Consider the following 26,577-nt stretch of genomic DNA (forward strand, 5'->3'; position numbering starts at 1 on the left):
TAACCACTGTAAGAAATGGCAGTTTCAAATTTTAACAAAAATGTAACAATTTCTTTTTTGTTAACAGTAATCTATTAAAGCCCAAATTAACTCTGTTCTGGGCTAAGTTTACACCGGTGCAAATTGTAGTGGCAGAAATCTTCCGATTCCTGCTGTGGCTGTGAGTGGGAGCAGGCAGCCGTGAATGCTTGGGGCTGCTTGTGACCTGTTAAAGTGAACGGGGCCAGCCAGAATCAGAACATTCCTGCCTCTACAATTCGCACTGGCCAAAGTCACTGTGTGAATGTAGTCTTAATCAGCTAAATACAGTCCAGGTGCAATAACACAAAAAGATGTACAATGGGTTGGTTGGTTTTCTTTACAAAGCAGCCACAGCCTGAAATGCGTGCCCACTGACAGCAAACTGCAGAGAAGGATGCTTGCTTTCTATGTGGAAGCAGTGGTTTCTCTGCAGAAGTGCACCATGCTCCCTGCTTAGTCAGACTTAAAGAGGCTGCTCTCCAAAAATTTAAGATGAATAATAGATGACAGCACAAAAGAAAAAAAAAAAAACCTCAAAATTAACAAAAGAACCAGAAATTAAAGTGTGTAGCTTGAGCACAATGTAGTCACTATATTAAAAAAAAAAAAAAAAAAAAAAGAAGGAGTAAGCTACATCTCAGAAGTTAAAAACCGCAGTATGGCATCCACGTGAGAAAGGAGATACACTCAAAAGATAAAAGGTTAGCATGAGCTTTCACTCGGGAGACATTCCATACCTCTGCAGACTGACCACTCCTCTCAGACACGGATTTCTTCTCTGCAGCCTGATAGCAGAGGTCAAGCTTTTCTACTCAGGCTGCAGGTACTTTCGATATAGATCATGTTTTGTAGGTACAGTTGTTATGGCTGTAGTACAAGACTCCTCTGGGACATAGAAGAATGCCAACAACAAACTTTACAGATCATTTTAACATTTACATAAACATTAGTTGTGGCAGTTATGGGTATTTGTCACCTAGCTGTTTACAGAAACTCAAAACTATTTTTTGAAACATGCAACGTATGGTAAAACCTAAACCAAACCTGATACATTAGCAAGTAGCAGCAGTGTTTTTCACTTTGCTAATGATATTAAGATTAATGCCTGTGTGATATGGTCTAGAATTCTGGCAATATTACTATTTTCACAGATCCTTCCAGTCAATAGGTTTTTTACCCACACTCTGGAGGTAAGCATTTGTTTTAGAGAAGTGCCGACAACCAAAAAATCCACGATGTGCTGATAGAGGAGAAGGATGGACCGTTTGTAACACAAGATGGCGCTTCTGCAAAACAAAAATCTGTTAGACATCTTTATAAAAAAGGGAATGAGCTTAACATATTCTCATTAGTATTTTATAAAATGTTCATTCATTTTCTTTTCAAAACCTAAAATTTTTTATTTTTTTTTGGAAAAAGTGTAAATGTGTAAAAGCGACATTAAAAACAGAATATAATGACTTGCAAATCTCAAACCCATATTTTATTTACAATCAAAAACATGAAATGTTTAAACTGAGAAAATTTACTATTTTAGGAATAAAATAAAAGGTAATTTTGAAAATTATGGCAGCAACATGCCTCAAAAAAGTTGGGACAGGGGCATGTTTACCACGGTGTAGCACCCCTCTTAACAACACTCTGTAAATGTCTGGGAACTGAGAAGACCAGTTGCTGGAGTTTTAGGAGAGGAGTGTTGTCCCATTCTTGCCTGATTCTAACTGCTTAACAGTCCTGGGTCATATTTTTCATATCAAGTTGCACCAAATATTTTTCAATTGGTGAAAGATTTGGACTGCAGGCAGGCCAGTTAGGCACGTGGGCTCTTTGAAGCCATGCTGTTATAGATGCAGTATGTGATTTAGCATTGTCATGCTAAAATATGCAAGTCCTTCCTCAAAAAACACACACACACACCACAACGTGGTCAGGATGGGAGCATATGCTGCACTAAAACCTGGATAGATATTTCAGCACTGATGCAGGCTTTTAAATGGAGCACTGATAAGACAGAAGAACCCTCTCAGTTTTAGTCCAAAGGACATGGTGCATATGGTTGACAAATAGAAAGAAAATTTGGATTCATCCAACAGAACAGTTTTCCACTTTGCGACAGACCGTTTTAAATAAGCTTTGTCCCAGAGAAGACAGCAGCATTTCTGGAACATGTTCAGATATGGTAGCTTCTTCACATGATAGAGCTTTAACTTGCATTTATGGATGGTACAGCGAATTGTGTTCACAGGCAGTGACCTTTGGAAGTATTCCCAAGCCCATGCAGTGATATTCCTCACAGAATCAGGTCTGTTTTTAATGCAGTCCCATCTGAAGGCCAGATCATGGGCATCTAATTTTACATTTTTGCCCTATCCCTTGCATACAGAGATTTCTCCAGATTTGTGGAATCTTAATAAAAATTATGTACGGTAGGTGATATATTTAAAGTCTTTGCAATTTTACATTGCGAAACATTCTGAAATTGTTGGACAATTTTTAGATGCAGCTTTTCACAAATTGGTGAACCTCTGCCCATATTTACTTCCGAGACACTGACTCATGTTACTGACTCAGATTAAACTTTTTTTTTTTTTTTTTTTTTTAATTACAAACACTTATATAGTGCTGTCAATTTCTGCAGTGTTTTACATATATATTGTACTTTCAGATCAGTCCCTGCCCTCAAGAAGCTTACAATCTAAGGTCCCTAAATCACATTCATACATATACTAGGGCCAATGTTGATAGGATCCAGTTAACCTACCAGCATGTCTTCTGAGTGCGGGAGGAAACCAGAGTACCCGAAGGAAACCCATGCGGGCACAAAGAGCATCCAAACTCCAGGCAGGGAGCGTCATGGCTGGGATTCAAACCATCAACCCTAGTGCTGCTAGGCGGAAGTGCTAACCCACTTAGCCACCATGCTATTTTCTATTGTGAATAAAATCTGGGTTTATGAGATTTGCAAATCATTGCATTCTGTTTTTATGTAGATTTTGCATTCTGTTTTTTTTTTTATGTAGATTTTACACAATATCCCAATTTTTTTGGAATTCGAGTTGTAATAGAAAAAAGGATTGAGAGGTCAATTTATGTCAGTATAGCTATAGGACAAAATAACGGCTATAATAAATGCCTCACACATGCTTTGTGTACGTGTATTTCAAAGTACATGTTTCCCTAAAATGTCTTGATGCATTTTTTTAAAGGCATCAAATATCCTCTGTTAAAATAGTAGTTTTACCATACTGCAGATGTATGCAGCACACCCCACTGCAAGATTTAATAAAGTGCAAACATTCGTGTACATGAGGCCCTAAATATATCAAACCTAGCTATCTATGTAAGCAGGTTACAGCAGAAAAAAAGGTGTTTCTAAAGGACTCACTATTGTTCAGTCCTTTATACAATTTGCCTCCAACTGGATAGAATGTTACACAGATAAATTTAATAAAGTTTTTTGGTACCTTCCTCTCCCCAAACTATGGTGGTAAGCTGTGAATCCAACTTATCGGTCCAGGCGTGACAATATGTACATAGGTTACTTGCTTTGTTATAGGATCTGTAGATTTTAAATCTTTAGTGCAAGTTGCCATTTTACCTGATATATGCGAGGAAGTTGACCCTGTGCATGTTAATCAAGTTGGAAACAGCAATGAAATCCTAATACTGTCCCAAACGCATCCCTGCAAGTCTGAATGCTGTCCAAGTCTCTGTTCCTGTGCTATCAACCTTTGAAGTTGCCAGCAACACTAAGCCCCAAGCCACTAAGCCCAACACTTGTTTCCAGCAACACTAAGCCTCCATGGTGTCACTCACCATTCCCTGCTACTAGGATTTCTTTGTGGTTTCTAACACAATTAACATGCACAGAATGAACGCTTTTGAAACATTCTAACCACTGCACTAATTCAAAACTTGATGAATTTCCAGCCTTTCAGATTTGAATTTAAAACCATCAGAAAAATACTACTTGGTTCACGGATACTTACTCTGTCAATACCGATTCCTTTCTTCTGGGCATAGGCTCCCCAAAGCATGAAGACCAAACCATTAAGGTTCTTGTTCAGCCAAGAAACCACAGAGTCTGTAAACTGCTCCCAGCCTCTGTCTTTATGTGAATTGGCATTGTGTGCTTTTACAGTCAGCACAGCATTTAAAAGGAGAACTCCTGAGATTAAAAAAAAAAAAAAAAGGAAAAGAGAGGAAGTTACAATTGTTCTTATTCATTTAATGCAATGAGGCTGAATTTGGTGCAGCTGTGCGCAGTAACTAGTCAGTTTCCGTTTTATCAAACCTGAATTCAACAAGTGGATTTAAGAAGCTGATAGGTTACTATGCACAGCTACACCAGATTCTGTGTGCACCATTTTTAGCTGCTCTCTGACCCCCTTCCCTAGCTCCTCCCCCCTGCCACTGCCGCCTTCGTGGAATTAATCGGATGTGTTTGTTTCCCTGCCCCCTGCCGTATTTTTTCGCTCCGATCTCGACAGCAAAGTATCTGGGTAGGGGGAGGGTAAGCAAATCCTACAATGTCCCAAGCTGACAGCCAGTGGGTTTCCCGAGGCCTCAATCCCATGCCTGTACTGCAGCAGCCAGCATCGTTCTTGCTGGCTGTCTCTTAAAAATGTTAAAAGTCAAACCTCAGGGAAACCACCCCTAGGCTCCTCCTCAACTCTGACGTATCAAAGTGCGGGGAGGCCTGGGAGGAAATACATCCCAATGCCATCTACTGATACTTAGGCACATTTCTGTCTTCACTGTGACAGAGAACCACCTTGTTTAGCCATTTCACTGAAATGTCCATTTGGTATGTTCATCTAGAGCACTAAGTGACATTGCCCCGGCACTGCGGTTAAATTTCTCATTTCTGAAATGCAGAACCAAACACAAAAATATGACAAGTTGCTTTGAGCACATTTTACACAAGTCTGACGGTTTTCCTCACAACATGCATAGGCAAGCTTTCATCATTGCTTTCTTTAAATCATTTATAGGAAAATTAAGTTTCCTGCAAAACTACATAGCAATGTCAAATTGAAGAATTACTTCCAATCTGTGAGGACTGTTTTGCCAAAAGGAAATTCTCACTTTCTTTTCTTTATAGGTGTGCTAGAGCAAAGATCTAGATGTGCATATGGTATTTTGTATAGGTCGACGAGTGCACAGTAGCAATTATGCTGCTATGTACAGTGAAATAGCTCTGATAATTATTCACATTTCAGAAAATGCAAATGAAAAAACATTGGAATCATTGTCAGCCTTATAAACACTACATACACTTCCTAAGATACCAAGGCAATACATAAGTGCATGTTGACTCACAATGTAATAATTGGAATTAAAAATATATTACTTCAAAGCCCTTTAAAGCCGGCTTATGTAACTGATAACTATCAAAGCTAAACTTGAGTGGTCTTTACCTTGTTTAGCCCACCCAGATAGATCACCATGTCCAGGGTGCTCAAAACCATCAATATCTACTTGAAGCTCCTTGTACATGTTTTCCAAGCTAAAAAGAAAAAAAAAAATCATTACGTTTTTTTTTTTTTTTTTGTGCAATTTCTTTCTTTATATCAATCCAGGCAAGACTACATTGTGAGATAGTAGTACAAAACAATATAAGAATGAATTCAGGCATGCGGGATACAAATCATAAGACAAATTGTAAATAAGTCGTAAAGAACAGTAATCAAACATATCCTTTTGTCTATAGTTTTTTATCACATTGTGGTTAATGCTGGCTGCTAATCTTTGAGAGCGTGGATATTCAACAATTTCATACAAGCAGATACAAGCCTTTGCAGCTGGATTGTAAGAGAAGTTTTATATTTTTTAAAAGCAGTACAGTATTTGCATGAGGGGTGGGAAAAAAAAAAAAAAAAAAAAACGCAAAGAATGTAACTTCCCAAGGCTAAACGTAGCCAACCAGGTAACAAGAAGCTCACCTAAAAAAAGCTCTTGGTGCCCCCCTTGATGACTGATGTACGCCACGGCCGTGGCATTGTCCGATTGAATCCGGACCTGGCAACCTTGCAAAAGAGTTGTCCAATGACCCAGGCAAAGCTTTTTCGCTCTGAGCTCCAAGATATTTATCGGCAGCTTGGACTCTCCCAATGTCCAGGATCCCAGGGCACAGAGCCTCCCCAGCACTCCTCCCCAGCCTGACGTCCGTGGTTACCACCGTATAATACAACGGAAGGAAGGACTTGCCTTGGCGTAGTGCTGACGAGTTAGGCCACCATAGAAGAGCAGACTGTGTTGAGACTCAACTGAATCCATGTGTCCAAGGACTTTGGATCCTTGTTCCACTTTACAAGAATCTCCCTTTGTAAGGACCTCGTGTGGAACTGAGCAAACGGAACCGCCTCGAAGGTTGATACTATCAGACCCAAGGCCCATATGCAAGTCTGCAGAGAAGACAGATTGCTTTCCAACAGCAACCAGATCGCCCCCTGCAACTTCTGCAGCTTATCCGGGGGAGAGAAGACACTCGCCTAATCGGAATCCAGAGTCAGGCCCAGATAATCCAGTCTCAGCGAAGATATCAGGGCTGATTTTTTTAAATTGATATTCCAACTGAACTCTTGCAGTGTTTGGACAGTGATTGTCAAGTCGTCCAACAGGGCTGGATGAGAATCCGCACTCAAAAGGAGTTCGTCCAGGTACCCCAGTACCGAAATCCCCCGTTGGTGCAGCAGTGCCAACACTGAGGCTAGCACGGGGCTCACGACTCGAAGCTCGTGATAGTTGACGAGATCTTTGTGACCTCGGGGTTGGTGCAGTGTAGCGCTCAGGGTTGAGCAGGAAGTCCAGTCAATCGGGAACTGACACTGCAGGGCTGTCCAGTGCCGATAATTGCTCTGGTGCACGTAGCAAGAATTTGGATCCATGTCTCTTCACGATAAGATGAAAAGGGTGGCCCCACCTGTAAGTGGCCTCTGTTCCTCATATGACTTCCAGCAATGGCCTCCAGGATCCCCCTTAGGTGCAGGTTATTGTGCCTATTGTGATTCTCCCCATCATCCAGGCTCAGTTGGACATTGATGAATTGGCGACGGAGTGACCGTTTATCTGCTTCAATTGCAGCTAGCCAGGCTTCCGTGGAGTTAGCCGACACATTGTCAACTTGCTTGTGTATATCCTGCAGATCCCTTGATAGAGCAGAAACAATGGAGGCTGCCATCTCTTGTAAATAATGCTAGGTAGGGAAGTTAGCCATCAGGTCTAATAGTCCCCTCAGCATAGAGGTCTCTGCCCTGGGACACTGATGTGTGGGAATCTAACTGCGGGAGTTCTGGGGATGGGATAGGTGACACTGAGCGATGGAGAGCAGTCCCTGCATCACCAGAGGCCGGGGCTGGGAGCTGTGTGGCTTTCTAAGTGGCGGCCTGCCCTGCAGAGCTGGAGCCCAGTGGTGCCATCTTGGGCAGAGCTGCCGGAGACTGAACAGGGTTCTGCCGTAGAACATAGTGAGTAATATCACATCTCCCAGCCTCACCAACAGTCAGGAAGTTGTTCCGGTCCCCGGGCATGAACAGCTGTCAGATTGGTCAGCTGTGATGTATGCAATCGCAGCCCAATCAGCTCAGAGCTCCGGTCAGCATGTCTTCACTTTGTGTCATCGCTAGGACACGCCCCCAACATATTACATTTTTAATTGAAAGTTACACCTAGGAAATAAGCAGAGTCAAACTTGCCTGAAGAAATTAAAACTTCACAGGATGTAACTAGCTGCCAAAGAGACCAGAGATGCCAACTTGCACAGTACTACTGGCATACTAAATAAACCCAAGTGTAAATATAGAAGCTGTTACTTCTCAACCACCAGACCACAGCCTCCATCTCAGGCCTGCAGCTAGCTGAAGATCCCCTAACTTTCCACAGTGCCTGCCAGCTCCTATAGTGACCAGAAGTGCCCCTCATTCTCTCATGGTTCCCCCTGCCCCCTAGTGGCTCTCAGTTCCCACAGTGCTTGCTAACCTCCCACTGGGGCCCTATCTTGCTGCAAAGTCTCCACTCCCGCATATAGCCTTCAGTAGTTCCACAGTGCTCTCCAATCTTCCACATTGCTCCTGCAAAATTCCCAACCTCCTGGAGAGACCCTCAGCCCTCTCCAGAGACCCCATCCCCCACAGTTGTCCCCAGCTGCCTCCATAAACCTAATCTCCTACAGAGCCACCAAGTCTGCTGCATAGTACTCCAACCCCCCCCCCCCCCACTCCCCTCCCTGAACCTTCATTCCCTCACAGTGACACCCAACCTAATCCAGAATTTCAACACCTTTTATTTTCTGATACTTTTTGTGTAAAAAAAAAAAATATATATATTTTTTATTTTACTGTTGGAGGGTTTTTGAAGAAATGAATGGGACCTGGTCTCAATAAGGTTGAGAACCACTAGGTTAGAGAAACTAGAAAACTAAATTTGATTGGATTACAATCCAATGACAAAAGAAACATGATCGTACACTGGTAATATGGACTCCCTTGTCCCAATCTGCTATGAACGTTGCTTTGAGAATAAACAGGAAAAAAAAAAAAGATCTAGTCGTACTGTATTTTTCTCTTGTTTTTTCTACCTCCACTCAATCCTGAAAGATAAAAACCCATTTATATGCATATAATCACACTTTGGTTACATTTTATAAGAATCATTATGTGCAATCCAAAAGATGGCTGCACAAATTCATTTTTTTTTTTTTTTGCTTGTCAGAACTTCAGTTTGAATGAAGTGTTAAGAGGAGAGGTAAAACCCTTGTAGAAATTCTATCTATATCTCTGTTGTGTAGGTATACCTCCACTTCCTGTCCCCAATATAAATGTCACTGGGCAGGCTGTAAGTGGGAATCTCTCCAAAGCAAAAAACTGGACAGCATGAAACCTTTCCCCACTATCATTTAAAGAAAACCCTACACAATACATATCATTGCTGGTTTTCCTTCTTATCCAGGTGACACAAAAAATAGTAAGGAGAACAGATAGCAATGACAAAAAAAAAAAGGGAGGGGGATTCACTACATTGGTTTGAACCATTAATGCAGGGCAGAACTTCAAATTCTCAAATTTAAATATACAAGGCACGATACTACTTGAATACAACTGTAAATCTGGGTACCTTGGTGGAGGGGGTACAGGCTTCTGAACGCTAAAGCACAATCCATGAGCCTGGTTGGGTCCATGGTAAGGATCCTGTCCCAAAATGACAACCTTTACCTAAGGGGGAAAAAAATTGTTAACAGTATGCGATAGGCATTTAAAAACCTTAATATAAAATAGTTAATGTAGGAGTTAAAGGTTAAAACTGCTCCCACCCCACTTCTAACACTTATATTAACTACCCTTATCGAAGGAAGTTACTTACATTTACTATTCTGATCTGCCAGCTTCAGGTCAGATGAGGGACAGTCGACAATGGATGCCCCATAGTAAGCTTATGGGTGACGGCAATGCCTAGGCATTCAATCCCTTGTCGGCGCTCTCTCCTCCCCCCTGAAGCCGACCACTGGGAAGATCATGTAACCAGACGAAAATGCTCTGAGAATAGGTAAGCATCTGCATCTTCCTTTTAAAGGGTAGTTAGTATAGAAGTTACAAGGTGGATGGGTGCAGTTTTAAGCATTTTTTTTTTTTTTATATGCCAGATTTCTACTTTAAGCCTAGCAAAAGCTGTCTACCTTCTTTAGCACTTTAAACCATTCTTATTTTTTTTCCCCCTTTTACAAAATGTCCATGAACCCCTGTGTGAGGAGGGGGACCCTGCTACACACACACATACACAGGAAATACAGCAAGCCCCCTACTTTACGAATGAGTTCCATTTTGGGAGCACTGATTAGTGTGTCAGAACAGAATAGCACAGCTAGGGTGATCGCTGCACCAGTATTGTGTTAGTACAGCAATCTGTCAAGCTTGTTTTCGTTCAGCCGCTGGGTTGAATGAAAAAAAAAAAAAATAACTGTGCAAACACACGATCGTATCTTTGAAAGCTTGCAACTCGAATGTTCGTATGTAGGGGGACTTACTGTTAGAGTGATTTCTCTAATTTGGACATGCCATATTTCATGCAATCTGTTAAATTCACCCTGAAATTTTTGGGCACGGTTTAGCCAGGTTTATTCTGACTGATTTGCATATGCTGCCAAAAAAAAAAAATTTAATGAGCATGTATGAATGGTGACAGATGTGGGGATCAACACAAAGGATCCACTTACTACAGGCATGTTTGTGAAAACTACAGGGGTGGAAAGGCCAGTCAATTTTCTTAAAGAAATACAGCAGCTAGATTACGCAATTGCCAGTTTAACCACTTGCCGACTGCCTAACGCCGATCTACGTCGGCAGTCAGCCCCTCACAGGCAAAGTGACGTAGGGCTACGTCACTAGCTTGTGAGGGTCTAGGGAGCGAGCGCGCGCCCCCGGAGGCGCGCTACCGCGTGGTCACGGACCCCCCCCGCGCGTGTGACCAGCAGACCCGATGTCCGCCGGTCACTCGGCGATCGGCGGGGGAGAGGGAGAATGTCAGGCATTCTCCTCGCTGTAAAGACACTGATAAAACGGATCTAGTATGTAGATCCGTTGATCAGTGTCCTTACAGCTCAAGCCACAGCCAATCACAGTAGAAAGCACGCCCCTAGGGATACACACAGCCCCTCCCTTCCAAATAAAGTTAACCCCTTCACAACCAGTGTATTTTTACAGTAACAGTGCATATGTGTAGCACTGATTACTGTAGAAATGTCACTGGTAACCCCAAAAGTGTCACAAATGTCAGTCAAGGGTCCGATCTGTCCGCCCCAATGTCGCAGTACCGCAAAAAAATCGCAGATCGCCGCCATTACGCGTTAAAAAAAAAAAAAAAAAAAAAAATCTTTCCCTTTGTTAGTAAACGCGATAACTTTTGCGCAAACCAATCAAAATACGCTTTTTGCGATTTTTTTTTACCAAACATATGTAGCATAAAACAAATTGGCCGAAAATTTTAAAAAATTTTGATTTTTACTTTTTTTTTTGGGGGGAATTTCATATAAAAAAATGTGAAAAATAGTTATTTTTGCAAAATTTACGCTCTTTTTTTGTTTATAGCGCGTGATCAAAAAAAAAAAAAAAAAAAATCGCACAGGTGATCAAATACCACCAAAAGAAAGCTCTGTTTGTGGGAAAAAAAGGACGTCAAATTCGCTTAGGTACAGCGTCGCACGACCGCGCAATTGTCCGTTAAAGTCACGCAGTGCCGAATCGCAAAATACCCCCTGGTCAGGAAGGGGGTAAAATCTTCCGGGGCTTAAGTGGTTAAGTAGCACAGTGCCGAATAGTAAAAAAAAATTGCCTGACCATAAGAGGGTTAAAAGCTTCCAGAGTTGAAGTGGTTAAATTCGCTCACAATATATACTTACATCTTTAATGTCACACATCTGAGTCCAGGTAAAGACTTGGTGGGGAGGGGGATACACTGTGTATCGGTTACGTTCTCCGGAGATAAAATTTGTCAGCTAAACAAGAAGAAAGGGTATCGTTTTTAATTATTGTATGTACAGTTTCTACTAAACCAAACAACTAGAAGTAGTTTGCAAATAGAATAATTCAATCGTTTTTTGCGCCAAGGCTAGCCATACATAGGGGAATGCTTTATTGCAGGGGTTTTCGAACTATGGCTCTCCAGTTGTTCGGGAACTACAATTTCCGTCATGCCTAATCATGTCTGTGAATGTCAGAGTTTTACAATGCCTCATGGGATGTGTAGTTCCGCAACAGCTGGAGGGCCGAAGTTTGAGGATCCCTGCTTTATTGAATGATCAGATCAATACATTCACTGCATCTTGAGTGAGCTCTATGCTACTGCCAAAAAAGCAATGGCAGGGGCCTTGGTTATTGCTCTTCATTTCTGATTTATTGGTACAGATGGCAACAGTAGATAAGCCAAGGGGACGAACGAATATTGAATAGAAAGTTTTAGCCTACCACTGGCTGAGTATACTAATTACCAGAATTCCTTAGGTAACTAGTTTACACAGGAGTTTATCATGCAAAAACATACTGTATGTTTTGTGTGTGAATTTCAGGTCACTGCCAGCTTTAGCATTTTTCCTACACAACAATTTACAAATGTTCAATGGCTTTTGTGTACCAAGAACAGCAATACATAATAACCCATAATGACCCATCAGAAATGTGCCATCATTCTCAAAAACGTACTGAAACCATATTGCTTAAAGCGGAACTATACCACTGAATAAATGGCCACCACCTGCCCCTCTTCTGCACCAACATCTTGGTAACTCTGGTGAGTCTTCAAGGTATCTAGGACCTGGCAGAGACTAGTGGCACATGTGCTGCAGGATTTCTGCGTATTTACACAAATGCTGCCAGCTTCTGGCAGATTGCCACTATAACGCCTGGCAGTGTTTGTGCACAAATTTGCAGCTTAGTAACACGCTGCCTCCTAAGATAGCTGACACGTAGCATTACCAGTAGGCAGAGGAGCCCAGCCTAGACAGAAAATCCAGAAATGCTGCTTTACAGCACAACCAGAACAGAAACTGGAAAATATAGAATTTTTTTTAGCTATCGTGCAAGAGGGAAGGAAGGAAAAAAGCAAGTTAATTCCACTTTAAGTAACTGTACATCATTGCTAATGGCACTATGTGGGTGGCAAATGCATCTCTTTAGAAGATGGAACAGCCAATCATAATTGGCAAGAAAGATAATCATGTGAATTTAATAAGACATGTACTTTTCTGGTGGTAGTTTTCTTTGGAACTACCTGCGCCTAATTCAGGCAAGCATTTGTGCCAGTTTCGATAACACCAAATGACAGTGAAATTTAAACTCAAATTCCAAAGTTCTTACTAATGTTCACAGTAGCAATGCACTGACTGACAGGAGTCTGCACTAACCAAGAAGCAGTGCATATTTCTTCTAGGACATCTTACACGAAGAACAAGCCTTGGATACGCTTATTTGTGGTCAGCATGGTTACAGTTGCACTGACCAATGAGCGCCTGCCACTGCAAGCATTATGAGGTTATACTCACCTGGGGACTGTGCATTGCAGTGTACAGACTGATACACTGGCAGAACGGGGCATCAGAGCTGCTATGTAAAGCTGGGTCCAGAGGGATGGCCAGGATATTTGAAGTTAGTTCACTTTCATGAAAAGGTGAATTTATCCCAGCTATGTCCAAACTATGGCCCTCCAGCTGTTCAAGAACAACAATTCCCATCATGCCTAGGTATGTCTGAATGTCAGAGATTTACAATGCCTCATGGAAATTGTAGTTCCTGAACAGCTAGGAGGGCCATAGTTTGGACACCCCTGCTTTAAACAATACCTTATAGGAGCTCTCCAGGACAATTATGTTTGTTAGGCTTTTGTAAATCCCATTATTTCAAGATTACAAATCATCTCCCCATTTTTTTTCTGTTCCAATATTTAAGAAAATACAATGATATTACAAAGAGTACATATCCTCCACAAGTGTTCAACATATATCAAAGGACTGTAAACCCGCCAGTTTATGTAGTCTTCTTAGGGTAATAAAAATCTGCTCAAGCTAGATTATGGATCATTCCAACTTTGTGGGCTCTCTTTCATACTGTGTAGAATCTTATTTTCATAAAAAATCGTTACATAACAAGAAAACAAAATTTTACCAACTCGTGTCGTGACTCCAGCCCTAAGGACAGTCATCACTTCCACATTTAGTCAGGACAATCGGGAGGACCCCAAAAAGAGGACATCAGAGTTTTAGAGTAGAAAAGAGATAAAGGGTAAAGATTAAAGGGTAAAGATTAAAGAGGGTAATTGGACGAAACCCCACACACAGTCCCAGAACCTAGTCAGCTGGCTATGGACCTAGGATTCACCAGTTAAGATATCTGACCCATTGTTCCCATATGCTCAAACTTTTTTTTTTTTTTTAATTACATACAGGAAAGTGTATGATAGCCCACAGAGTACTGGGGAAAATGCTAGCTTATAACAGTTAGCAAACTACATAGTGATTGGATTACCAGGTATTGCTTTATCTAACAGATAGTAAAAAGAAAAAAACATTCTCTCACCTCACCTAGATGGGTGCAGCATATGTCTGATGCTGCATTTGTCCACTGATTGCTCAGTTCTCAGTTTTTAGTGAGGCGACTGTCAGACACAAACTCTCTGCTCCTCCAGTGCTCACCGGAGCACTGGGCTGTTGAATTGGCAGGAGCAGCTGGCCCAGTCTCTCAGTGGTGCGGACTGAGCCATCTGCTGGTCCAGGCATTTGGGTGGATCCCGACATTACAATCGTGATCTATCCAAAGGCTGGCTTGGCTGAATAGGAGTCACAGGAGTGTAGTTTTGGCCCTACTTCTCCTTTAAAGCCCAACTCTGGTCACAGGAAAAAACAACCATTGCAGGGCCCCCTATTAGCCCTCCTGCAAGGGGTAAATGCTCATTTATACCTAAGGCTAGAGGAATAATGTGTACTACATACCATATTTCTTGCTTTCTTCAGGGGATTGCCCTTGTATATTTGGTACAATGTAATCATATTTCTCCTCAAGCGCCTCTTCTCCAGAGTGAGAAACTAATTGATCCTCATAGGCCTTCCTCCATCCCACCCAATTTCATTGCTCTTCATTCAACTTTTTTTCTAATTGAACGCGTCTGCTGAGGATTGGTGACCAAAACTGAACTGCGCATTCAGGAGAGGCTGAACCAGCATTTTGTAAAGAGGTAGCATTATTGATTTATCTCTGGAATGTATGCGCTTTTTAATGTGTGACAGTATTTTGCTAGCTGCAGCGTAGCATTGCATATTACTACCAAGTCTGATCTAAAAGCAAACCCAGATTCTTTTCCATCTCCAATTCTCCCAGCGGAGCCCCTTTAAATGTGTATGTTTGGCACCCAAGTGCATAACCTAACAGTTCTTCATTTTGAATGTCATTCGCCATGTAGCTGCCCAACCCCCTATTGTCAAGGTCTTCCTGTATTATATATCCTGTGCCAAAAAAATTTTTCCCTGCATAATTGGTATTGTCAGCAAACACTGAAATTGAGCTTGAATCCAACCCAGATATCATAAATAAACAAACTGAACAACATTGGGGCACACCACCCAACTTTACACTATTTAGATAATGAGCCATTTATCACTACTCTATGAACCCATTTATGTCATACGGAACTACAATCCAGCCCTAGAAAGGGCATTAAGAGCCCATTTAGACTAGCGCGACTTGTCAGCCTGACAAGTCGCGGTAGGTCGCGGTCCATTGAGTAGTACAGGACCCGTTCTAATAGGAGCGACACAAGTCGCTCCGACTTAGAAAAAGGGTCCTGTACTACTTTGGGGCGACCTCGGAGCGACTTGCACAGACTTCCATTATGTGAAGTCCCTGCAAGGCGCGCCAAAGTCGCGGTGCACGCGACTTCACAGGTCGCCCCCCGAAGTCGGATCGCCTCAGTGTGAACCGGCTCTAAAGGTTTTGCCTCAGATAGGAGGTTCTCAGTATGTTGCTATATGTGCTTGCCGCATGCTTATTAAAACTCATTGGTTTTTTTTTTTTTTGCACATCTTGGGTGTACAGCCTGAGTCCCTTTTTTGCAAAAAATTTTTGTAGTCTTTTCTAGGAATCGGTTGTAAAATAGGGCAGTTCTATACCTACCAGACCCTCTCTCTCTCTCTACTGCTCATTTTTTAAGCCATTTGGTACCCATTAAAAATAAAATAGAAAGGTCAACAAATGAGGGATAATGCAGGCCAGCACTGGTCGGAGCCTACTCTGCTCGGTGGTGGTCTTTTGCCACTCGTGACTAAATGAGCATAGTGACATGAGAGGTGTGGAAATTCTAGAACCTCTTGAGAGATTCAACCAGATGAGCTGAATCCAAGTGGTCATAGAGCATCCCAGGTCCTGCAGTGTGTCTGCACAGAAGCTGGGAGTCTTTCTGGAAAAAAAACAAAAGACACAAAAGGGGTTGATGTACTAAAAGCAAAACAGGCTGGCTGTTAAGTTTGCAAGGTAATTTTCCCTAGAGCTTAACCACTTACCGCATACTAACGTAGGTCTACGTCAGTAAACTTTGCGGTAGTGTACCGGGATGATGCCTCTAGCTAGAGGCACCATCCCGGTACCGTGGTTTAGAGCCGACGGTTGGCTTTCCGTCGGTACCGACCGATGCGGCTCGGGAGCCGCTCGATCGGTACCCGGGGGGGCGGGAGGGGACGTCCCCCCCCCTCCCGCCGCCTTCCGTGGCTTTGCCCGGGGCTCCCGTTCCACCGGGAGCCCCGAGCACCCAGCCGGCACGTCCGCCGGCTGGATGGAGTCCCGATGAATGCCGGAAACGGCATCGATCGGGTCTCAGATGACGTAACACGGAGGCGGCGTCCATGACGTCACTTCCGGGTTACTGTGCTGCAAAAGGCGGCAAATTTGAAAAACGGCTGTATGCAAAAATGCCGTTTTCGGCGTTTTGCATACAGGGAAGTGTAGTGGAGGGGTCTAGGGTCTTTTAGACCCTCGATCCCTCCATAAAGTGTACCTGTCACTACATATTGGTGTCACAAGGGATGTTTACATTGCTTGTGACAGCAATAAAAGTGATCAGATTTTTTTTTAACTTTAATAAAGTTAAAAAAATAAATAAAATAAATGGGAAAAAAAAAAAAAAAAAAAAATTTAGCCGCCCCCGTCACCGTTAGCTCGCGCACAAAAAAAAAACGTATACGGAAGTCGAGCCGCAAATGAAATCGCTGTTCAAACCACACGTGAGGTATCGCCGCGATCGCCAGAGCGTGAGCAATAATTTAAAAAAAAGAGCTACACTCTAACTCAAAACTGGTAACCGTTAAATAAATTTAAAGCGTCGCAGATTGAGATCTCTATTGACCGTAGTTTGTCGCGATCCCACGGGGGGGGCGCAATTTTAAACCGTAACATGTTGGGTATCTATTTACTCGGCGTGACATGTTCTTTCACAATATACAAAAAAAAAATGGGCTAACTTTACTGTTTAGTATTTTTTAAAATTAGTGAAATGTGATTTTTCAAAAATTTTCCAAAAAAATGGCGCTTTAAAGACCGCTGCGCAAATACCGCGTGATAAAAAATATTACAATGACCGACATTTTATTCTCCAGAGTCTTTGCTAAAAAAATATATATAATGTTTGGGGGTTCTAAGTGGTTTTCTAGGAAAAAATACTGATTTAAACTTGTAAACAAAAAGTGTCCGAAATAGGGCTGGGGCTTAAGTGGTTAATGCATGAGGTAAAGCTTTGCGGATTTGCATTATCCAATAACGTGCAAGGAAAAAAAAAAAAAACATTTTATTTTCCTAGCACACAACTGAGTATTCTGCACAAAGTGAAATTTCACCACATTCACTAAGCTCTGGGGTAAATTGGCTTGCAAAGTGAACAAAATCGATTTTGATTTGCCAAATCAACCCCAACGTTTTGCAAGCATGCATTAACTATTTTAACTTACAGTTTATAAAAAAAAAAAAAAAAAAATGAATACATTCCAGTGGTTCTAAAGGCTCAAGATTTTTTGTTTTTATTACCTTTATGCATAGTAAAAAACCTCTGTGCAGCAGCGCCACAAATACTTACCTGAGCCCCATCTTGATCCAGCAATGTGCGCGAGAGCCTCAGCTCTCCAGGGACTTTCCCTCCTTTCAGCCAGTGAGCCAATGAGGAGAGAGAGGGGACTGACCCCAGCCTTTGTGTGTGAATAGACACATAGAGCTGCAGCTTAGGAGCGAGTCTGCTTGGGTGCCCCCGTAGCAAGCTGCTTACTGTGGGGGCACACGGCAGGGGGGACAGGCCAGCATCGTCAGTGAGGGACGATCTAGGCTGCTCTGTGTCACACAAAGCAGGGAGTATAACATGTTTGTTATTTTAAATTGGTTGTAAACCCTCTCCTATACCGAGTGAAGTGAATTGCCTCAGATGATACACAGAGATTAAACAAATATCCCTACATAAGTTTTACATGCATATCTGCTGTCTTTTCCTTTCTACTTTCTTTAGAAACTGCACATCCTGTTGCAAATCTTGCTCGTTCCTCTTCCAGCAGTGGGTGTGGAGCCTGACTTGATTGGAGGAAAGCAGAGTTGTATAAAGTACTCGAAACCCATACTTGAGTAGAAGTGGAAGTGCTCGATCAAAAAGTGACTTGAGTAGTGAGTAGAAGTACTAAAGTATTCAACATTTTTTGTACTTAAGTACTGCAAGTAGTTTTTTTTTTTAAAATTTTGCTACTCAAGTACTGAAAGTAAAAGTACAAGTACTGTGTTATGTAGTTATTAAAGAAAGAAGTCAAAAGTTTGAACATCATGTTTTTTATTATTTCAAATGCAGCTTTTATTTATGCATACAGAAGCATTTATTTTCGTATGCGCTGATAATACACATGTTTTGAGCTTCATGAAACCTGCCATCTACTGTTCTGGCAGTGGTAATTTTTATAATTGTAACAAGTAACTATGCAGCACAAAAAAAAAAATAATCGGAGTAGAAGTATTGAAATCATCGAAAAAATTTAGTGAAGTAAAAGTGGAAGTAGAAGAAGAAAATTCTACTCCAGGAAAGTAGAGATACCGCCTTTCGGTACTTAAGTACAGTAGTGAAGTAGTTCTACTTAGTTACTATACATCTCTGGAGGAAAGGCACCCCCCTCCCCTCCACATAGGCAGAGGAATGAAGAAACTTGCAGTCTGAACAGATAATCAGAGAGCTTGTCTATACAATCTCTAAGTTCCCTCCCCAACAAAAATTTCCAGCTGCTTTTATCTCCTGGGTCGGAGAACTTGTCAGAAGGTATCATGCTGATAGCAGAGGAAAGGAGCGGAAGAAAGGAACGGAAAGACACACCACTCAGAGCTTTGGTGAGAGATAAGTAAACACTACAGATATATGTGCCCAGGTCAGATTTCATGAATGGGGTTTACAACCACTTTAAAGTGTTTGTTATCTGGATTGTAAAATGTTGGGTTATGTGCCTGCTGTATCGTGAACTTGTTGTTCTCTTTGTATGAAATCCCTGGTGTTCCTGACAGTCTCTGCTCTCCTAATAAAAACTGAGCACACTATGCAAGGGTGCACACAATGGTCAGTTCTCTAGCAATGCTGGGAACTCAGTGTGCTTTCCTCCAACCATCAGACTTGTCCTGACACGCCCCTCACTGGGAAGCTCAGGGTGCTGCTGCTTCTCCTCCCCTGCTAATATGCAGCTGAGAACAGAGGTTATGTGATCACTGACAAAAAAAAAAAAAAAAGGGAAAAAAAAATGATTTTTTGTAAAATCTTACCGTAAAATTCCTTTCTCGGAGTCCTCCGACAGTCGCCGCCACTTCATAATCTTCACTAATGGGGTAATTGACCTTTGCTCCGCAGGAGTAGCTAGGCAACAAGATTTGTTAATATCAAAGCTTTTAGCATATCACACCCCTAGGGGGTGGTCCCCTCAGTCAATACCTCCCTGCTTCCTGCATTCTCAACTCAGTTTCAGTAGCATAGCAGTAGAGTACATAAACAAACCCCAAAAGAGGGGCGGGGGCGGCGACTGTCGGAGGACTCAGAGAAAGGAATTTTACGGTAAGATTTTACAAAAATTCCGTTTTCTCTTACGTCCTTCGACAGTCGCCGCCACTTCATAATCTTCACTAATGGGGACGTCCCAGAGCAGTGTAGACATGAGGGGGTGGGATAAAACGCAGCCGCGCCTAAAGCAACGCAGTACCCACATCAGAGAAAGGAACCTTACCAAAGTAAGAGAACCAACTGGGCAACAGGAAACGTGCTCAACAGGAGCAACATCCCAGGAAGAACAAGTAACCTAAGGGGAAAAAAAAAAAAAAAAAAAAACACACCCCTACAGCCAAGGACCCAAACAAGGGACCCTAAGGCACTGCCGCACTAAGAACTTTACAGCCAAAGGAAGCATCAGCCGATGCCTGAACATCCACCTTGTAAAATTTTGAGAAGGTGTGAACGGACGACCAAGTCGCCGCCTTACACACCTGGACCACAGAAGCCGGATGACGATAGGCCCAAGACGTACTCAGATCTGGTAGAGTGCGCCTTCACAGGGAAAGGAGGAACCTTCCCCTTCAAAGCATAGGCTTGCACAATCGTCTGTCTGATCCATTTGGCGATGGTCGCAGCCGACGCCGCCATGCCCTTCCGAGGACCCTCTGGAAGGACAAATAGAGAATCCGACTTGCGAAAGGATTTCGTCGATGACAGGTAAACCCTGATCGCCCGAACAACATCCAAGGAATGCAAAGCCACCTCCTTTGGATGCTTAGGCTTCGCGCAAAGCGAAGGCAAGACAATGTCCTCATTGAGGTGAAATTCCGAGATCCTCTTCGGAAGAAAAGAAGGGTTAGGTCGCAAGACCACCTTATCCAAGTGAATCACCAAGTAGGGAGAGCTGCAGGACAGGGCCGCCAGCTCCGACACCCTGCGAGCCAAAGTGATCGCCACCAAAAAGGCAACCTTCTTGGACAACAGAGACAACGAGATCTCCCTTATCTTTTCAAAGGGAGCATGCTGCAACAGGGACAGAACAAGGTTCAAGTCCCATGGAGGTAAAGGGTCCCTCCGAGGAGGGGCCAAGTGTCGCACCCCTTGAACAAAGGTGCTAACCAAAGAATTAGACGCCACAGGGCGCTGAAAGAGAACGGCCAGTGCAGAAATCTGACCCTTAATCGTGGCCAACGCCAAACGCTGGTCCACGCCCGTTTGAAGGAAAGCCAACACTCTCGATACCGAGTATGAGTGAGGGGAATACCCCCTGGACTCACACCAGGTAAAGTATGCTTTCCAAGTACGGTAGTAAATGTTTCCCGAAGAGGCTTTTCTAGCCTTGATCAAAGTGGGAATGACTGCAGGGGAGAGACCCCTATCCTTCAGGACCTGGCTTTCAACAGCCAAGCCGTTAAAGCCAGCGACTGTAAAGCAGGATGGAATATCGGTCCTTGAGACAGAAGATCTTCTCGAAGAGGCAGACGCCGCGGAGCGTTGACCGCCAGATTTACGAGGTCTGCGTACCAAGACCGGGGAGACCAGTCCGGCGCCACCAGAATCACCGTGTGCGGTTCCGAGGCTAACCTGAGAAGGAGCCTGGACAGCAGCTGAATCGGTGGAAAGGCATACATCAGACGATACTGATGCCAGGGCGCCACTAACGCGTCTGAGGCGTCCGCCCGAGGATCGCGCGTCCTTGCCACGAACCTTTCCACCTTGTTGTTTAGACGAGACGCGAACAGGTCCACATCTGGGGAGCACCACTTCGCGCACAACATCTGAAAGACATCCGGGTGAAGGGACCATTCCCCCTGGTCCAGGGTCTGGCAACTCAGATAATCCGCCTGCCAGTTTTCCAATCCACCTGCCAGTTTTCCACCCCCGGAATGTAAACTGCAGATATCGCCGGGACGTGTGTCTCGGCCCAAGACAGAATGTCGGCTACTTCCCGAGCCGCTCGGGCACTCCTGGTGCCCCCTTGGTGGTTGATGTAGGCCACCGCTGTGGCATTGTCCGTCTGCACCCGAACCGGACGGCCCTGAAGCCTGTCCGTCCAACACAGAAGGCAGTGATTTATCGCTCGCAATTCCAGAATGTTGATCGGAAGGGAGGTCTCCTCCTCCGACCAAGTTCCCTGGGCGGACAGAACGCCCAGAACACCACCCCAGCCCGACAGGCTGGCATCCGTGGTGACCACCATCCACGACAAAGGACGAAAGGACTTGCCCCCCGACACCGCCGGGGACTGGAGCCACCACAAAAGACCCCTTCGGGTGAGGCGGCTCAACGAAATCCGCAGATCCAGAGATTGCGGACGCCCGTCCCACTTGGCCAGGATCTCCGCCTGAAGATCCCGTGTGTGAAACTGGGCGAAGGGAATCGCCTCGAAAGCCGAGACCATCAATCCCAGACACCTCATACCCATCCGAAGGGACGAGCACTGATTGTCCCTGAGGGACCTGACTTCGTCCTGAAGTGTCCGGAGCTTGTCTTCCGGCAGGAAGACCTTCGCTTGAACAGAGTCCAGGATCATCCCCAGGTAGGGAAGACGAACCGACGGACACAGCGTCGACTTCGGAAAATTTATCGTCCAACCGAATTCCTGCAGAGTCTGCATCGTGATGGACAGATCGTTCACCAGGCCCTGACTGGTTGCAGACCGAATCAAGATATCGTCCAGATACCCCAAGACAGAGATGCCCTGGGCTCTCAGTAAGGCCAGGACCGGCGCAAGCACCTTGGTGAAAACCCGCGGAGCCAAAGCGAGACCAAAGGGTAACGCCACGAATTGGTAATGATCCTCCGCAATGGCGAATCGAAGGTACCTCTGGTGACCCTCGAAAATGGGGATGTGAAGGTACGCATCCTTCAAGTCGATGGAGGCCATGAATTCCCCCAGAACCAGGGCAGCCACCACCGATCGCAGGGATTCCATGCGGAACTTGCGAACCCGCACAAAGCGGTTCAGAGCTTTTAAGTCCAAAATCGGACGTACCTTGCCCTCCTTTCTGGGCACAGTGAACAGATTGGAATAGAACCCCCGAAATCTGTCCCGATGAGGCACCGGAACCACCACTCCCTGGGCCCGCAAGTCCCGCACCGCCAGGTGCAGATCCTGCAAGCGCTCCGGAGACAGCTGAAGATTTGAGGGGAAAAAAAATCTGCTCGCCGGCCGAGAGAGAAACTCGATCTTGTATCCAGATCGAACGATTTCCTGAACCCACCTGTCCCGAATGCGGGCCAGCCAGGGTTGAAGAAAACCGAGCAAACGTCCCCCCACCCCAGAACCGGGTGAGGGCGCCCCTTCAGGCCGAATTGGCATGGGCAGCGGATCCGGACTGGCCGGACTTCTGCTTACCTGTCCACACGGCTTCTTCTGGGAGCCTTGGCCCTTGAAGGGCTTGCCCTTATATTGCGACCGAAAGGCACGAAAGGACCCCTGAGAGGGCCTAAACGAGGTATTCTTCTTACCGCGAACAAACTTATTCTTGTGAGTTTGGGGTAAGAGAGTGCTCTTACCCCCGGAAATTCCCTTTATCAGAGTATCCAAAGACTCGCCAAAAAGGCGAGATCCCGCGTAGGGCAAATTAGCTAAAGTCTTGCGAGATGATTGGTCAACCGACCAACATTTCAGCCATATCAGGCGACGGTTCAATACCGCCACACTCGAGAGGCGTGCAGCCAAAAGGGACTAGATCCAAGTCCGCATCACACAAATACATGACACCCTGAAGAATTTGATCCACCATAGCCAATGTCGTCGGTGGAGCAGAGTCAGCCACCAGGGTGCGCCTGAGCACCTGCGTCCAATCCGCAATAGCTTGGGCTGCCATAATGGAAGCAAAAATAGGCTTCAGCATAGAACCAGCAACCGTATAAGCATGACGGGCCAGAGACTCCAATCTCCTGTCCGTAGGGTCCTGGAAAACCGGGGTATCCTCAGCAGGGATCGCAGTAGATTTATTCAAAACCGCCACCGCGTGATCCACCTGAGGCGGCACACACCAACGCTCATCAGTGGTGGGTGTAAATGGATAACGCAGCTTGAACTTACTGGGCACAGTAAAAGGCTTCTTTAAATTGCGCCATTGCTCATCAACAGCGCGCTCAAATTCCGCAGGGCAGGAAAAAGCCTGCGCTGCTTTGGTTTCCTTTGCGTCCCATAAGAGGACATCAAAGCAGGAGGACACGGTTCATCCTGCAGATGCAGTGTTTCCTTGATAGAAGTAATCAACTCATCCATGAGTGCAAGCTCTTCAAGCGAGCCAGGGGGAGAATTATCAACCCCCTCTACCTCAGCCTCCCTTTCAGACCCCCCAAGGTCCAGAGATGAGCGAGACCCTGAGAAGGGCACTCCAACCATCGCAGCCCCATCGCCCTCTGAATCAGAGGAAATAGACAATCTGGGCCGTTTTGCAGATCGATCAGCCATTAGCATCTGCACCTGAGAAGCCAAGTTCGCCACAATAGCAGCCAGATCAGCCCCCTCGGGGGATGCAGCAGCCCCTTGGCCCCCCACCAAGGTGGGAGGAAACTTGCAATCCTGAGAATCCATGCCCCAGCAATAATTGAAAAAAGGAGGACTGCTCCTTTAAGACCGCGGCGAGCGTAGCCCACCGCACACTAATGTATGCACCGACCCCCACAGGGATAAGGACACTGAGCAAGGAAATACAGGAAAAAGAAAGGTAAAAACCTGGAGAGACCACACAAGCTGCTGCCACCGATCGCTGTTCCAAAGCAAAAGGAAGTGATGCAATGACTGACCGCCCTATAAAGCCTATGCAGGCTACACAAACATGGCCGCTCGGCTGAGGCATTTTAGGCAATGAGAAAATGGCGCCGACATGTGGCTGTATGATCGATCGCCGCAAAAATGGCGGCGTTTGGCGCCAAAACACCGCGCCATACCACACAGGGCCGGTCACCATAATTTTGCCGCAAAAAAAGGCGGACCGCAGTAGCGGCCGCCGCACAGAATGTCCAAGTCCAGTCTGCCCCATACTCTCACATAGCAGAGTGGGAGAGCCCCCCCCCCCCCGCAGCCCACAGAAAGGCAGCTATTCCACACAGGAATCTGACAGGGAGCTCAGCACATATACAGACATGCAGGGTCACACAGTCACAGACTGACACCCAAAACAGACAGGTCCCCACATAGAAATGCACTTACCAGTCCGGATGGCGTGGGGAGCCTTCTCCAGCGACCAAACCGCTGCACTGAGGACAGGGAGTGTCGCAGCCAGGACGCAGTGGAACTGCGGTGCGAAACTGCAAATGGCGTCCGGTGAGGTAGCCACCTCACAGGCAGCATCCCTGCAGCGAACAGGGATGGGTCGTTCAATATGCCAGGGAAAACCTGAGCTGAACGCTCGATGGCAGGCTGGGAAGCCCCTGGCCCTGAGCCATGGGATCCAGGGCGGCCAGTCCGAGACCCAGCTCTGCATGATCATCTTCATCCGAAGAAACTAAACTAATGCTGATAAAAAGAACAGCTAAGTAAAAGAAAGAGAAAAATACTCAAAATAAAATCAAACAGAGGATAGAAGGCTGAGACTGAAAGCCCCAGCACAGGATCAGCCAGCTACTCCTAAGCTAGGCATTAGAAACTGAGTTGAGAATGCAGGAAGCAGGGAGGTATTGACTGAGGGGACCACCCCCTAGGGGTGTGATATGCTAAAAGCTTTGATATTAACAAATCTTGTTGCCTAGCTACTCCTGCGGAGCAAAGGTCAATAACCCCATTAGTGAAGATTATGAAGTGGTGGCGACTGTCGGAGGACGTAAGAGAAAAATATTTTTTTTTTTTATAGCTATAAAAATAGTTTTTCCCTTTTATTTATTTTTTAAACTGAATGGACAATCATTTTAAGAAAAAAAAAGCAAGCCTTTTATATCACTTTACTCTAGTTTTGCTGAGACTTTTACCTTCATAAAGTAAGGTTTGGAGAACTCCGAAAGCAGCTCTTGCTTCCAACTCTCCCCGAACCCTTCCGGCACATAGCGGGCTGCGAGCTTCTGTAGCGCGGCCGCTTTATTCTTCTGAATGCGGTCCTGCTGTTCAGGGCTCAAGGGAGGAGAGGTTACTTTTGCCTGGTTTTCTTCATCTTCCGGTCTTGTCTTTTTAACAGGAGTGGTCTGAGGAGAATAATGAGAGAATGGTCGGGTGATGCAGAACTTGAATTTATGCAGATAATGTCTGATGCCCCTAGCTCCACAAATCATCATCGTGACTTATATCAATTAACAGGATTCATACAACTAAACTGCCAGGACTGCTAGCTCGGTGTTAGCATTAGAATACAGAACTGGAAAATCAGCCTGGAGTGAGCTCAGCTTCCACGCCCCCTACGTCACTTGTTGTCTCAGATGTACATGCTGGATTTTCCCGCTAAAACAAGATCGGCGCAGGCCTCGCCCCTCTCAGAGTCCTGCATTCCGATTGGCTGCACGGCCACTGGAACGAGGCGTGAGGCGCACAGAGGACGACACGCTGTATTCCTCCAGTGGTAATAAGACGTCTCGTATTCTTTACATTCCTACTAACTACACGCTGTATGAGACATGTACTATAGGGCATAATACTGCTCACTCTCCCCCGTATTTGCACTAATACGTTTACTATCAATGTCTGCGTGGTGTCTATTCTCCCCTACTAAACAGGAAGTAGTCTGCACTACCATACCTCGCCGCTTTGTAGCTTCTTGATGTCTCCCCGGTCAGCATCTTCTCCTGGCCAGGCCTCTGAGGAAGAGCGCTTCTTAGAGACCGGGGTGAAGAAGGAATTGATGGACTTCTGCCCGGGCATTTCCGTTCCTGCCGGGATTCGGTGTGTTCCTCGCTGCTTCGGGAATTTGGCGCCAAAATTCGCTGCCTCTGCCCTGCCTTCTAAGAGGAGGATCCGCCTGGACGGGTTACCATAGTTACCTCCTAATCTAACCTTCCTCAGTCATTGACGTTGGGTGCTAGACCTGAGAGAGAGTAGAAGAGGATGACAGGCAGCACTGTGGGCTCCCTTACCTTATAAACGCCTACTAA

General features: G+C 44.9%; 1 protein-coding gene across 1 annotated transcript; it reads right to left on the reverse strand.

The window, feature by feature from the left end:
* Positions 1-1,023: 1,023 nt before the first annotated feature.
* UNG (uracil DNA glycosylase) lies at positions 1,024-26,577 on the reverse strand. Its single transcript, XM_082263834.1, has 7 exons — positions 26,225-26,577; positions 25,468-25,677; positions 11,414-11,509; positions 9,136-9,233; positions 5,442-5,530; positions 4,011-4,189; positions 1,024-1,307 (listed from the first exon to the last, which is right to left on the reverse strand). Exons 1-7 carry the CDS (start codon positions 26,345-26,347, stop codon positions 1,167-1,169), a joined length of 936 nt encoding a protein of 311 aa, XP_082119960.1. The 5' UTR covers positions 26,348-26,577; the 3' UTR covers positions 1,024-1,166.

The sequence above is a fragment of the Pelophylax lessonae genome (genome assembly GCF_965119305.1).
Source record: "Pelophylax lessonae genome assembly, chromosome: 1".
Lineage (NCBI taxonomy): Eukaryota > Metazoa > Chordata > Amphibia > Anura > Ranidae > Pelophylax > Pelophylax lessonae.

Excerpts from the sequence above, each read along its gene's own strand:
- UNG (XM_082263834.1), bottom strand. The coding sequence starts at position 26,347 with ATGCCCGGGCAGAAGTCCATCAATTCCTTCTTCACCCCGGTCTCTAAG. Across the intron at positions 25,678-26,224 it reads AGAAGCTACAAAGCGGCGAG|ACCACTCCTGTTAAAAAGAC; the intron begins GTATGGTAGTGC and ends TATTCTCCTCAG. Across the intron at positions 11,510-25,467 it reads CCAAACCTTACTTTATGAAG|CTGACAAATTTTATCTCCGG; the intron begins GTAAAAGTCTCA and ends CTTCTTGTTTAG.